The sequence below is a fragment of the Lepus europaeus genome, chromosome 20 (genome assembly GCF_033115175.1).
Source record: "Lepus europaeus isolate LE1 chromosome 20, mLepTim1.pri, whole genome shotgun sequence".
NCBI lineage: Eukaryota > Metazoa > Chordata > Mammalia > Lagomorpha > Leporidae > Lepus > Lepus europaeus.
This window is the reverse complement of record NC_084846.1, coordinates 36,806,687-36,822,265: the sequence shown is the minus strand read 5'-3', so window position 1 is coordinate 36,822,265 and position 15,579 is coordinate 36,806,687. Positions and strand designations below refer to the sequence as shown.

General features: G+C 43.3%; 1 protein-coding gene across 1 annotated transcript in view; it reads right to left on the bottom strand.

The window, feature by feature from the left end:
• BMPER (BMP binding endothelial regulator) overlaps window positions 1-15,579 on the bottom strand; it is a 274,664-nt gene that overhangs the window by 93,165 nt on the left and 165,920 nt on the right. Inside the window, exon 11 of the mRNA XM_062178263.1 lies at window positions 13,643-13,688. Coding sequence (XP_062034247.1) covers window positions 13,643-13,688 — 46 coding nt within the window. The remainder of the gene's footprint in view (window positions 1-13,642; window positions 13,689-15,579) is intronic.

The following is a 15,579-nucleotide window of genomic DNA, read 5'->3' as shown; positions in this document are numbered from 1 at the left end:
ATTTGAACTGGTGGGTCAGATACCGATTGAGACTATTGCATCCAGTGTCAGAGTCCTGAGTTGGACGCCTGGTTCGAGCTCCTGACTCCAGCTTCTTGCTAATGCAGACCCTGGGAGGCAGCAGTGATGCTCATGTAGCTGGGCTCCTGCCACCCAGGTGGGAGACCTGGATTGAATCCCCAGCTGTGGGCTCGGGCTCAGCCCCAGCCTGCTGTGGGTATCTGAGGAGTGAACCAGTGAATGGGAATGTTCACCACACTCTAATACATTTTCCTAAAATTTTTTATCTGTGGCTCTGACACCAGGAAGTAGCCACTGTTTATGATTTTAAGTGTGTGTATTTATTTTAACAAAAGATAATCTTGTACGTGAAATTTCACTGCCTATTTGTCACTTAACATGTCCTAAGGTTTCTCCAGTCTTTCAAATATGTTTTACTTTGAAAGGAGAGGAGGGAACTTTGGACCTCAGTCCAAAACTTCTGTGAAGAGGAAAGTTTCTGCAACTCATCAGACCCTGCCTCCCAGGGACCCAGCACATTTGCAAGAGTTGGGTTCAAACCATGAGGAAGCATGTCAAATAGAAAACACAGCTTCCAACCTCTCCAGCTCTGGAGTCCCTGTCATGCAGTTGCTCCTGGGATTCCCAGAGAGGTAAGAATCATGATGATACCAGGTTTGGGTCAAGAATCAGGAAACGCTGGGGTCAGAAACACTGCCAGTGACATGAGCCCTTCTGCTCTCAGTTGAGGCTTCATCTGAATGCTGATGGAATTGTCCAGAAGGGAGGGGAAATGGTGTGACCCAGAAGGACCCACCATTCTCCATGCGAGAGTCTTACAGCCATGCATGGAGGGGCCATGCATAGACGCCACTCCACAAGATGCCTGAAGGCCAAGGGATGCTCCGCCAGGTGGCACTGGGTTCCACTAAGCTTTAACCCGCTTGGCTTCTGAAATCCAGCTCACAGGCTGCTACTGTGTTAGGGCGGATGGTGGTGGTGGGGAAAGGCCCAGTGGGTCTCTTGTCACTATTCTATGATCCACCAGCAACAGTAACTGAATGGCTGTGACAAACTGATTAGTTTTTAAAGTTGCATAGGTATTCTATTAAGTGTATAAATTGTTTTCATACACTTTCTGTAGCCCCTTTGACTCATCAACTTTAAACAAATGAGCAAGCAAAGGATACAACTCCTAACTTCAAGATCTACTCCAAAATGAATTTAGATCTTAGCCATGGCTGCTGTTCCAGGGCCTCCCGAGTGTAGCCCAGCGCCTTCCTGCCTTTCACCTCGGTTCATACAGCAGTCTGGGCCTGACCAACACTTGCCCATGGTTCACAGCTTCTGGTTCCAATGTCAGTTCCCCAAAGCAACATCCCTGACGACTCAGGCTATGCAAAGCTATCTCTTTCCTCTAAATTCCAAAAGCAAAACTGACTACCGACTCAATTTTGAATACTCTATCTACAGTCATCCTATGTTTTTTCATTTGGAGGTCAAAAATATAGTCACCAAAGCCATAGCCTGCTTAGGATGAGTCACTTTCTATCTTAGCTTATAGTTAGGATGTATCCTTAGCACCTCAATCAGGCCTTTGACCCAGGTGAATTTTACATACACTTCTCATGCTGGCACAATGCCTTATATAGAGGAGGACCTAAATATATTTGTAATATATTGTAATATATTGCTTGCCACAATGTCTGATGCAATACATATCCGGCGTCAGTAAATATCCGCTGAATAGATGGGTGAAGAATATAATTTGGGTAGGAGGGCCAGAGTTGTGGCACGATGGGCTAAGTTTCCGCTTGAGACTCCCACATCCCATATCAGAGATTGCTGGTTCAAGTCTCAGCAGTTCCACTTCCCATCCAGCTCCCTGATAATGTGCCTACAAAGCAGAGGATGATGTTCAAGTACTTGAGTTGTTGCCATCCATGTGAGAGACCAGATGGAGTTCCTGGCTCCTGGTTCCAGCCTGGCTGAGCCCTGGCTGTCATGACCATTTAGACAGTGAACCAGCAGATGGAAAATCTCTTTCTTGCTCACTTGTTCTTTCTCATTCTCTTCCTTTCTAATGAATATATAAATCATTTTAAAAGAAATAATATAATTTGGTCAGAAAATATAAATGCCCACCTTGAAATTACTAAAATAGGTAAGTGTAATGGCCCATATGTCAGGTGACCAAAGAATACTGCAAGATCAATTAATTGCATGGTTAACAAATGTTTTCAAAACAAAGAGATTACAGCAGTCCTCAAGTCTATGTGGGCGACTGGTGCCAGGACACTGCCCTTCCAGATTCCAAAGTCTGCGGACCCTAAAGTCCCTTATTTAAATTTATACAGTCTTTGTATTTAATCAATGCACTTCCTCCTTTATATTTAAATCCTCTCACAGTTACTTATAACACCTAATACAATATAAATCTGTGTAATCTATTACTCAGAGGACAGTGGCAAGAAAAAATCTGCACATATCAAGAATTTTTAAAAACATTTACTTCAATATTTTTAAAATTTATTATTTGAACAGGATAGAGACAGAGACAGAGACAGAGACAGAGACAGAGAGAATGAATGAATGAGACTATGAATCTCCTAGTCACTGGTTCACTCCCTAAATGGCTGCGACAGACAGGTCTGAGTCGGGCTGAAGCCAGCAGCCAGGAATTCCATCCTGGTCTTCCACATGGGTGGTAGAGGTCCAGTACTTAAACCATCACCCACTGCCTCCCTAGGTGAACGAGCAGGGAGCTCCATCAACAGAAGAACAGACAGGATTGGAATCAGCACCAAGGTCTGGGATGATGGCATCAGAAGCCACGGATTAATCTGCCGAATACAATGGTAGCCCCTTAAGGTCTTTTGATCTGCAGTTAACTGAATCTGCAGATGCAGAATGGGGGATAGGGAGGGCCATCTGGATTAGGAAAACATCTGAAAAGTCAGAAATATTACAAGGGAGCTATTCCTGGTGCCATGAGAGCTTGATGAGAAATTCAAACCCATGAACTTACATACTCATTTGGGTAGCAGTTGGAAAGCCAATTTCTTCACCAACCCTTCTGAAAAGTATTGTCAGAGACAAAAATCCGAATCAGAGTAAGAACTCCATGAGAAAAGAACTTAGTTTTAGTTCCCAGTATGACCAAGTGTGGAACATAGACTCATGGTCCCCCAGAGGTCCACACGCTAATGCCCAGAACCCTGTGAACATAATAGTCACGTGGCAAGAAAGAATTAGTTCACAGATGCAGTTAAGGTTTCTAATCAGCTGACCTTGAGATATGGAGCTTAGCTTAGACAATCTGAGCAGAATGAATGGATTCACATGGGTCCTGACAAGTGACAGAGGAAGGCAAGAACACGGGTGGCCCAGTGCTGTGGTGTCAAACACTCAACCTGCCACTGCTGCACTGAGCGATGGAGGAGGGGGAAGCAGCCAAGGAATGTGGGCAGACCCTAGAAGCGGAAAAAGGCAGCAATTCTTCCCTAAAACCTCCAGCATCTTGTGTTAGCCACGAAGACCCACTTCAGACTTCTGACCTCCAAGGTGTGTTCTAGTCCACTACACTCATGGTGATTAGCTGCAGCAGCCACTGGAAACTTACACACTTGGTAACAGCCAAAAGGACTACTGTAAAGTAACTAGTTTCTGTTGGGTAACATGTCAGATGCTTTCTGTATTTGCGATATTCCTTTCATCCTCATTACATCTCTGCACACTATACATCATTACCTTGAGTTCTCAGCCATGAGCTTGGCTCCAACACCAAAGCCTTCCTCACTGTGACCTGATGCTTACACTTAGAGCTACACCACAGCATTAAGCACTGGGGTCACATAGCTCTTTGAGAACTTGAAGAAACAAATCCACACTCTTTTCCCACAGACAGACATGAATGCATCCTCTCAAACTGAGAGCTTCATCGACCTGTGCCAAGGATGATCAGTGACCTGCTAGAAGTTTATGAAGTTCAGATTTAAAACACTTATCTCCAAGTTAATTATAAACTACAGATACCATATGGTTCTCTTACTGAAAGTGTTCCTATTTCATCTTCCCAACTACAAGCTGCTGAGCTCAGGGTCATCTGAACTTTGGATCTGTGTCCTCCAAAACACCTTCCAGTATAATTAAGCGATAAATTGGATTTTTTTGGCTTTTGTGTTTATCATTGTCAAATATAATCTGTTTCATGCATTTATGCAGAATGCATAAGAGAGGTCAGATTTAATTTTCTTCAGTTTGCTTATTTTCCTCTCCAGTTCCCTGGGTAGATGCAGAACCCAGATGGAAACTGGGAGACTTGTGCATTTCTAGGAGATGGTGGTTAAGGGCTTAGTGTACTGGGCCCTGGGAGTTAGACACCCATGGGCAAGTACAAAATAAAAGGAGGTAATGAGATATCTTGGAAAGAGCACGGGATTTGGAGTCAGACAGAGCAGAGTCCTGACTGAGCTGAAGGAAGCCCTCCAAATGTTAATACAAACTTGCTACAGAATAAACATTTTTGCCTCCCTCACCATACAAGTCCTGGCCTCAAAAGTGTCCTCTCTTTATATCACACAGCAGAGTTGCAGACTTGGCTAGAGATGGGTTTCACATCCCCAGGTTAACCTTCTTCTGACTTTCAGGGCACCTATGTTTTTGCAAACATTGACTGTATTACTCTGAAGACAGTCTTGTGTTTGAATCTTGGTCTTGTCATGTAGTGACTTAAAATCACGCACAATGTACTTACTTAATTGCAGTCTGTTCACCTACAAAATGGAACTAAGAGTAACTGTTTTGTAGGATGGTTATAAAGACAAAAATAGCATTGAAAAGGAGCCAAGAATATAATAGATGCTCAGAGAATAGTCATTATCAGTATTATTATTATTATAATTGCTATGCAAATTCAGCAAATTGAAACCCACTACTGGCTGAGGTAAGGCTAGATAAGACTACAGGAGACATAAGAAGAGTAGGTTTGTTGAAAAGACTATGTGAATTGAATGAGTTTTTAAAAGATATATAGAATTTAGCTTGGAAGCTAAAATGGAATAAACTTTGTAGGTCAAATAACAAATGTTAATAGAGTCACAAATACAGGAGGGAAAAAAAAAAAGGAAGCTTGTACAAGAAAAGCAGGAGACCAATCTGACCATAGCAGGAAGTTGCTTCAGGAGATGTGAGGCACCCAAGTTGTCTAAATAAATTGCACTGAGATTAATGGCCAGCCTGAGAAGTTCAAATGTATTCCAAAGAACCAACATTTCTAAACGCGTTTCCTACGAAACATCAATCCTCCCGTTGGCTCTGCCAAAGTAAGTAGAAATTTTAAAAGCTCTGCAGCTCAAATTAGTTTGGGAGGCGTTCTATACTCCATCATGGTCCCGAAAGTTTACTGAGTGCTTTGGCAAATAAAGGACTCTGAGAATTCTGCTCGAAGAAACATACTTAAGTTTACTTGACCTGGTATTTCCCTAATCTATTTAATCACAGAACTTTGCTTTCAAAATATCACTTATTACCATCCCTCAGCTCTAGTGTTCTATAAAACAAACTTTGGGGAACGCTGTGAAAACCCAGTGCAGGAAGCTGATGTAGGTCCCAAGGAGAGCCAAGCTTGGGTTCTGACAGTGGCATGTAACAAGGGCTGAGAGGGAAAGACAGAGGTTACTTGCAGGCAATAGGATGAGAGTATGGCTGCTGTGGGAATGGGAAGGAAATTGTTTATTAGAAAAACAACATGAAGAAACAACCAACCAGACTTGATGACTGATTAGCAACATGGGAGAGAAATGCCAAAAGTATGAGAAATCACATTAAGACTCAAAACCTGTGCAGCTGGGGTAATGGAAGTGCCAGAATTCAGTCAACAAATAGGGGTTGTAAACAGCCATTAACCCCTCCATCCAACTCCCAGCTCAGATAATTTGGTGAGTCAAAGGTAGCAACTGTTAGCAACTGGAGAGTGGGCTCTCCCAAAGTCCACCATATTAGCATCTTGTCAAGAAGTGATATGTTAGGGACTTCACAGTTCTGGCAAATCTGAAACCATAATAACAAAGTAACTACAGAGGGGGTTCCATGGAAGTGGAGCTGCGAGGTTTCAAGACAAAAAGGCAAGAAGCCAAAGTAGAAAAGGCGTGTGGCTGAAGAGAGATAGGCAAGGGCACTGTGGAAGACTGGAACGATGATTCAGAGCACACAGCTCTAACCAAGGGGGGATTGTGATGGGACAGAGAGCTAGCTTCCACCAAGGCTGATTTCACATCAAAGGGAAACACTAGCATAGCTAATGAGTCATTTCCCTATCCTTGCAGCAAAGGTTAGAACTAAAGTATTATGACCCGAGAGACTGAGGAGGTTAAGGTGACCTCATAAATATAGATAAAGTTCTCAAGGTGGGCAAATACAATTTCTTTCAAATAGAAGCCTCTAGTCATATACAAAAGAAGAAGTTGGGGGCCAGCGCAATGGTGTAGAGCATTATGCCACCTCCTACAGCACCAGCATCCCATATGGCCACGGGTTCATGTCTCAGCTGCTCCACTTCCCATCCAGCTCCCTGCTGGTGTGCCTGGGAAAGCAGTGGAGGATGACCCAACACCTTGGGCCCCTGCCACCCATGTGGGAGATTCAGAGGAAGCTCCTGGCTTCAGCCTGGTCTGGCCCAGCCCTAGCCGTTGCAGCCATTTGGGGAGTGAACCAGCAGATAGAAGATATCTCTCTCTCCTTCTCTCTCTGTATCTCTGCCTCTTAAATAAATTAAAAAAAAAAAAAAAAGGAAGAAGTTGGCAATCCTCATGTATATTTGGAGGCAAACCTCCAAAATGGATAAAAGATAATCAACAGAGAACACAGAACAGTGTGTAGAAGTTTTGGCTTTGAGGTTTCACAGACCCTACCAAGGTATTGGCTAACTGCACACTATTTAATTTCTCTGACCCTCTGTTCTCTTTTTTGTAAAATGGAAATAATAGTTTCTACTTCACAGAATTATCGTGAGAACTAGATGGCAGAATACTTGGATAGCATTTATCACAATGCCTGACATGGACTAACATTCAATAAATCACTGCTAGTAATAGGAGCGATTGTAGTGGCAGCAGAAGTAGCGATCTTTGTTCTTATTTTGCTCATAGGAAATGTGACCTCCAGAGAGGAATAAATCTGCCTCTGCTGTGTGTATAGTGATGTGTAATTTATTATATGGAGTATTCCACAGTACAGTTCTCAGTTTCATAGTTTAGGGTCTGAATTGTTCATTTGTCATTTAGATGTATCATCACTAAGGAGTTTTGGTCAAAGGACCTTCAGCCAAAATTGGGTACTTGTATCTTTCTTGAGATTCAAGATGGCAGCCTTGTCTAAGAAGTATCAGATGTCTAATAATGAATGTAAATATCTCTTCGTTTACACAATATATTCTTTCAAAATTAGGCTAGAAAGTAACTTTTACTTGAATGACTTAATAATAGTGTACCCGTAATAAAAATAACGCTCCCAAGTAAAACTCCAGGGAGAATCAAAGACTGAAAACAGGATCAGGAGGTTTAAAAAGATACATGTTCTCACCGCAGCTCTTCCAGTTGGTACTGCTGTGAGCTTCAGGCTGCTCACCTGAAAAGTGAGAGGGCTGACTTCGTGGGGAAACTTCATTCACTGGCACCTGTATGGTCCCATGACGCTAACATGGTGCTGAGCTCTGGAGGCGCAGCAACTTCGCTTTCTCTCATTCTTGGTGGAAATTACAGTCAGAGTCCTTTCAAGCATGTACCTTTGTACTTTGATGTTATAAATTAAGAAAATGTACATAGTTCTCCCCTTGCCCCTGGAAAAACCTCAACCCCGCGGTGCCAGAAGGGGAAAAAAAATCTAGAAAAATTAATAGACATGAAAAATCTAGCCGGTCTGAATGGTCCGTGAGCTCACAGTACACCAACTATCCCTTCTCTGCTCCTGACAGAAGGGTGATGGTGCTGCCTGGCCGAAGCGAACCTGAGTCCTTGAGTCTCCATTTCTCCCAGGGCTCAGGGGGAGGAAACGCTGTTAACTCGGGAGCTCCTCTTAATGCCCTTGTCCAATCTCAAGCTCTTCCAGGTTGCAAAGCCCTCCAGACCATCTCTGCCCCTTAACTGCCCCTGGTTGTCCAACTGCACAAAATGGTAAGGAAACCAAGGGAAATGATCCTGGCAGGTAGTCAGCCTCTATCACTCACCTAGGGCAGTCTTTTTTTTTTTTTTTTTTTTTTTTTTTTGACAGGCAGAGTGGACAGTGAGCGAGAGACAGAAAGAAAGGTCTTCCTTTGCTGTTGGTTCACCCTCCAATGGCTGCTGCGGCCAGCACACTGCGGCCGGCATACCGCACTGATCCGAAGGCAGGAGCCAGGTGCTTCTCCTGGTTTCCCATGCGGGTGCAGGGTCCAAGCACTTGGGCCATCTTCCACTACTGTTACTGTCATCTCATGACGGTGGTGATGGTGATGTTGATGACAATAATATGACGATGATAACTGTTAACTAATCAAATACTAACTTACCGAGTCCTTTTCAAGCACTACTTACTAAGTATTACGACCCTGTAGGAACTGACAGTAGGTGGTAGAGAAAAGATGATCCCTAATAAATTCAGTCTGCTCCTTCAACTATGCACCAATGTGCAGCCAGAAAATTTAAAGTGACAGCATCTCTTAGCATAGAACAGCTTATAAAACAGAAAAAAAATTGATTTCCTCAGATTCCTCTGACACCACTTCACAGGTGGGATCTCCTGGCCACGCGTGTGGCACAGCCAGGTTTTCCTGCCACCGCTGTGCACTGCCAAACCTTGGGAACAGTGTCAAACCCAACTCCAGACACTCGAGCAGAACTCCGGTGGCCACTTAGCTTAGCACCTCCTTGGCAGAGCTAAAATCAACACCACACATTCTTATTCTACAAGCATTCTGAGCTCTGGTTTCAGATTTCTTTACTTTCCTGAGTTCAGGACAGACTCTTGGGGTTAAGAGACCTGGAGTTGCTTACGGTCTGAGAGGCCAAAAGCCTTGCTCAAACACAGAATTACTAATTTGCGGAACCTCTGTCAGAGGAGATTTCTCATTAAGTAGGCCCCAAGGTCGCTGTTTCGTTATGTTTTTTTCCAGGGGAATAAATGAAATTGCTGTTCTACTCCCTGCTTAATTGGAGATACCTGCAGGCACCCCAGGGGGGCATTAATGCAAGGTGCCAAAACTAGCTGGGCAAATTCTGCCCGCTGCGGTGGGTGCTCCCAGCAGGCATGGGACAGGGCAGGGAGGCCCTCAGAGAGCAGGCTTGGCAGCACCACGCACAGCTGGAAACTAACCCGCGGGTGCGCAGTCACCTGGCAACCGTGGGCCTGCTCGCACCCTGCGTGGCTGATATTTGATATTTCCTGTTACTCAGGGACAAATAGTAGAGGTTATTTCACTGACAAGCACATCTTCGCTCAGTAGACCCTCTCCGCCTCCATGTTTTGTCGCTGTGTACTTTGGTTTTAGGTTGGGGTTCTGATGGTACGTTCTGAGGATGTAGCCACAGGGATGGTTCAATGAGTCGGTGAGACGAGGGCTGGGCATTCACACCTGGCTGTGTTTAGCCTCAGGTTTTGCAGATTAAATACCCTCTTATAATCAGTGTCTCTCTCTCTCTCTCTCTTTCGTGTGTGTGTGTGTGTGTGTGTGTTTCTGGCTTCTCTCTCCCTCCTTCTTACCCTCTCTCCACATAGCCCACACATCCCACCTACCCATCTCTTATCAATGAAAACTTTGACAAGAAGTATTATTCCAGGTCTGAAAACAGACATTCTGCCAGCCACAACTTTATCTGATTCAGGTTCTCTGTTGGATGCTTAGGTCAAGATTCCACCTACGCTTTGCCAGCACACAATGAAAATGGCATTTCACAGCAACCAACTGCTACACACAACCAAGTGGCCTTCTTGGCACCCAGCTCAGCCCCGGCAAAGGGAGGCTCGCTTGAGGCTACGGCCTCATACCTTGGCAAGAAACAGTGCTTGCATGAAAGCTTTATGAAGTTTGTTTAGCTCACTTCAAATATTTTATTTTAAATAAATCATCCAAACCAAATTGAATTCTTTTCTGTTGGAAATGGAGAAAGAGAAAGCCCCATGTTATTAAAAGACAGCAATGCTTTTCATACTTTCTTCAGGTCTGATTTTTAAGAGGATTTATTTTCCTCCAATTTTGATGGACTGGTTATTACTACTAGCACCATGGGTGTTTATTTCTGCATTCCCTTAGGCTATTTTCCTTGTTTGCATGCCTGGGATTCTCAACCAAAATTGCCAACTGGCCAAGTTTGCCCCCCAGAGCACATGTGATAATGTCTGGAGATGTTTTTGGTTGTCACAACTTTGAGGAGGATGCTACTGGTTTTTCCTGGATGGAGGCCACAGATGCAGCTTAACAACCTACAATGTACAAGCCAGCCCTTGCCCTCCCAACACAGAACAGCTGACCAACTGTGAATGACATTGAACTTGAAACCCTGCAGTAACCTTATGGAGCATGTGCCTGAGGGGGGGGGGGGAGGGAGGAAGGGAGGGAGGGGGAGGGAGGGAGGGAGGGGGAGAGGGAGAGAAGGAGAGAGGGAGAGAGGGAGAAAGGGAGAGAGGGGAGAGACAGAGAGTATGTGTTTCAATAAGTTATAAGTCAGCCATTTTTGAAAACTTTAGCCTTAGTTTGTAGTTTCAACCTTGGTTCCTCTACTCTAGAAACTCATATATCAGAAGAATTTTTCTAATTGGCAAAGGAGGAAAAACCAAGCCCAGAGGTCTGTTCTGGGTTCTGGATATAATGACAAAGGAATTTCAAAGTAGGAGGTCTTTAGGTCACAGCTAAAGGCCATCAGAATAAGCCTACCTGCATGTGTTATGAGAGTCTGGGCATTGTTTAAAACACTGGAAGTCATCCCATCTCCTAACTCAGCCTGAACAAATGAGCCTTGCCAAATAGAATGTTTTACAGCAGTGATGGAAGAAGTGCTGGAGAGTGAGAGAGTAAACAGATGGAAAGAACACCAGACGAAATTGAGACACGGCCATCTGATGATATAATTGAGATTTGGATGGAGAACCACATGCCTGGGTTCTTCCAGCTCTGACCTGCTCCATGCAGGTGCAGAGTCCACGGCCTCTGGGTGCCCCTCCAGCTGGGTGGCTGATCTCCTGCCAACTGCCTCTCTCTGGAACACAAGGCATGGCTCATACACATGCTCAAAACAATACAACACTTACTGCTGCCTGTTCAAAGCTGTATATTCATCCTTCTGTCCTTCCTTTCCTTGTTTTATTTTCATTTTTTCCCTGTTAAGTCACCTGCCTTCTAGATGCAGAGAGTTAGCTCAAACTGGATAAACTAATAATGAAGCACTTTTTCTCTCACTATCTCAATCAGGGCCTTCATTCCAGTGACACACAGTCAGAGAAGTCAAGACTTGGGCTGTTTCTGCACCAGGCCAGCTGCATGTTTTTATGAAGCTGATAAGCAGGGATCCTGCCTGACACCCTGATGGGCAGAGGCCCTGTGTCTGTGCTCATGCAAACTGAAAGGATTAACTGGGAAGCAGTGGAAGTCCCCATGAGAACAGCTTTTGCTTCAGCAGGAGACACTTCACAGAGAAATGCAGCCATCTCCACTGCCGTGGCCACAGAGGAAAACCTGCTCGGTGCAGACCCCACTCTGCTCATCCAGGAAGGAATGAAGCTGGAGGCAGCCTCTGAATCACCCATAAACACAGCTTCCTCAGGGGGTCTCTGGGAGGGTCATTAAATGCAATGCTTTATAAACATGTCTTTGAATCAGCTGGTGTTTTAATCATAGCTAATTCTTCTTCCTGCCTTATTCCTGGATGCCACTAAGTCATACTTCGTTGGCCTCCTTTGAGTTTTTTTTTTTTCTATGAACTCATCAACTTCAGAGGAAAGCTCTTTTATTAAATCTGTAATTTTCATTAATTCAACCAACACTTTTGTCTACTGTACAGCTGCTTAATAGCTGTCTCTAAAAATATTACAATCTAATACATACAATAGTTAGCACAAAGGTATTTCAAAAAGTTCATGGAAATGGATTTAAAAGTTTATTTGGCTGAAGAAAAATGTGGGAAGTCCCCACGTAGCTTTTTCATTATATGCATTTTTCATGAACTTTTTGAAGGCCCTTTAGATGCATGGATTTCAAAATATTTTTATGGGGCCGACACTGGCGTAGCGGATAAAGCCGCCGCCTGTGGTGTCGGCATTCTATGTGGGTGCTGGTTCAAGTCCTGGATGTTCCATTTTCACTCCAGCTCTCTGCTATGGCCTGGGAAAGCAGCAGAAGTTGGCCTAAGTCCTTGGACCCCTGCACCAGCATGGGAGACCTGGAGGAAGCTCCTGGCTTCGGATCAATGCAGCTTAGCCGTTGCGGCCATCTGGGGGATTGAACCAGTGGATGGAAGACATCCCCCCCCCCCCCCACCGTCTCTTTGTAACTCTGCCTTTCAAGCAAATAAATAAATCTTTAAAAAAATATTTTTCCACCAAATTAATCTCTTAATCCATGTTTCCATGAACACTGTCAAGTGCCCTTTTATATATACTTACATATATACATAATTTATGTTTGTATTAATGACCCTACATATCTATTGTCCAAAAACGCTAGCCAATGGACAAAATAAAAGGAGAGTCTGAACTATCTCTTAGTAATATAAACTCTGATTTTAGATAAGTGAAAGAAACAAGCCTTTCCCATGTGAAAGCTGTTGTCGACTGCCATCAAACCGTCCTCTCTAAGTCTGATTGGCTCATAGAATAAGAAACATTCTAAGAGACATCATGGTTTTGTCAATCTTGCTTATCATATATTGGAACTAACTTGACAGTGACATTACTAATACCCCCTCTTTCAATGAAGCACTTCAGAAGATTACCTCAAAGCCACAGGGATTTGAGGAGGACTGACACAGCAGTTTGCGAATAGATTCAGGCCTGTGTCTACACGTGGGGTCGATATGAAACCCAGTTGTTCTATGTTGTGTCAGTGTGATTTCCATCACGGGCTCAGATGGCTTTCAGAATAATTGGCCATGTTTAGGAAGAACCTTCAAGAACTTAGTGAAAAATAACTAAACAGCAAAGCCATTGTCAGTCAAATGACCCCTTGTTCTCTCTCTGCCAACAGCAATGCTGTGTGTGCCATGGCAGGTGAACCACTGCAGAAGTGGGGGTAGGAGTGAGGAAGAAAGAAGTGCAGCTATTTGATTTTGTGATGAGAGTAAGGGAACTCCCCTCTAGATCATGTATAATGTTTGGTTTTATTCGATATCATTAACTCAGCAGCTATGACTGCAAAGCTATTAGTCTAAAATGCCCTCTAAAACGCCCATGAAGTTACCCGGCCCTTTTCAAAGCCTAATCAGATCATTTACTTCTTAATTTCTCATAGGGACAAATTCTGGTAGAGATGCCTGCATTTATCTCAATGGTGTTGAGATGGCCCTATCCTTTACCTACAGAATTAACACAGGCTAAAAATTTACACCACTATTTAACTTATTTTACCATAAAATGCACAACAAATATTAATAACACACTTTCAAAGAAATAAACTTACTTTCAGTGCAAATAGGACAGCATCCTTTTCTGTTGAGAATTTTACCCTAATCGGGAAAAAAACAAATAAAAAGGAAGTGTTAAGAAACAGGGTCTGCTGAGGACAATTCTCTTTTAAATCTAATACCAGATAAACCAATGAAGTTAGTCCAAGCTGTATTTGAACTCAATGACCAGATGGCAATGAAGATGGTGAAAATGAAGTTTCAAGTATCAGGTTCTAAGGCCAGGCAAAGTCGCTCAGGAGGCTTTCCTGTTTTTATCCTCCAAGAAATACAATACCTAAAGGACTCATTGGTGTGATTTTTCTCACATAGAGGGAAGATGAAGACAATCTGGACTCAACCTTGTCACTGATATCCAAATCGAGCCCTCCAGAGACCAAGGGCACACACATAAAAATGGGAATTGTCTGTCAACCTATTGATCCAGACCAGGTCTTCTTTCTGTCTTTGCATGTTAGAGGTGCTGAAACAATAAACTGTAATCCAAGCTTGGGAGTCATCTGCTCCTATGGATATGGACAATATCTGTGCTACAGGTCAAATTCAGTCAGATTTCTTCTCTCGCAAAGTGGCATGCTATCCACGGGAAGTCATTGTTATGCAGGCAAAGCCAATGAAGCTGAGACTTCTGAAATGCTGAGTAATTTTCCATTACCTTTCTGGAAATAAGTGTAATTTCCCACATTGCATGGGTTTTCAATTTTTTTAATGCATGACATTTAAAGGAGGAAGTATGTTCTCAGAAACTTTTTCAAACAATGGAATTGTCTTATCTCTGAGTCAGTGGTTAATCACAGAGAAGCACGTCTAAGAAGATTCACATTTAGAGAATGCAAGCTACATGGTACACATCCTACTAGATAATTTACATATGGTACCAGACATCAGATTAGTTATAAAGATTTGATTACAAAAAACTATGGCTTAATGAGTATCAGATTATTATAATCGTTGCCATTATGATGCGTAAGAACTTTATGAGCTGAGTATTTCCCTTGCTATAGATAACAAAAGTGATGTCATGCAACACTGGGTGGTAGAGTGAGAAATCAGACTCAATTTTGTGTGACCTCAAAAGTCATGTTTTTCTCATTGCTGATTTTTATCCTCCCTTACTCACATTACTAAATGTCTGCTGTACACTAGACAGAGTGCTGTGCACTCTTCGTACTTTATCTCTTTAAACTGCACAATTCTCCAAGTGCAGGTGTCCTTGTTCCCTGTTAACAGGGGACGAAGGAAACAGAAGCACCAAAGAGGATGCCCAAAGCTCACACACCGGCCATTCACTCATTTGGTACTGCTTAGCTGCATCAAGTGCAGGTTTAGGTACTCAACAAAATGATACTGACTTTAGAACACTGGTTAGGGGCAGGAAGGTGGCACAGCAGTTAAGTCATCACTTGGGATGCCTGAATTCCATATTAAAGTGCCTGGTTTGAATCTTTGCTCCTCTGCTTCCAATCCAGCTTCTTGATAATGCAGGTGACGGCTGAAGTGGTTGGGTCCCTGACACCCATGGGGGGGGGACCCAGATTGAGTTCTGGGCTCCTGGCTTTGGCCTAACCCAGTCCAGCCGGGAAAGCATCTGGGAAGTAAGCAGCCTATGAACATTCTCTTTCATCTGCCTCTCTCTCCCATTCTCTGCCTCTCTAACTTCCAAATAAAATGAAAATAAATAACATTTTTAAAAAGTGAAAAACATTGGTTAATTATGGAAGAACTAGAAAAAGCACTGATTCATTTTCACATTAGCTAGGTCTAAAATGGTGCATTAAAGGCTGTGATGGCTTTGAATGAGATTTAAAACCCAGCCCGATTCATTCTATGGTTTGGGGGCATCACGAGCTGTTTTCATTGTCTAGAGCTCAGTTATTTATTTCTATTGGCACAGAGATCTCCTTTTACTTCTCACAAATGAACACAGTTGAGG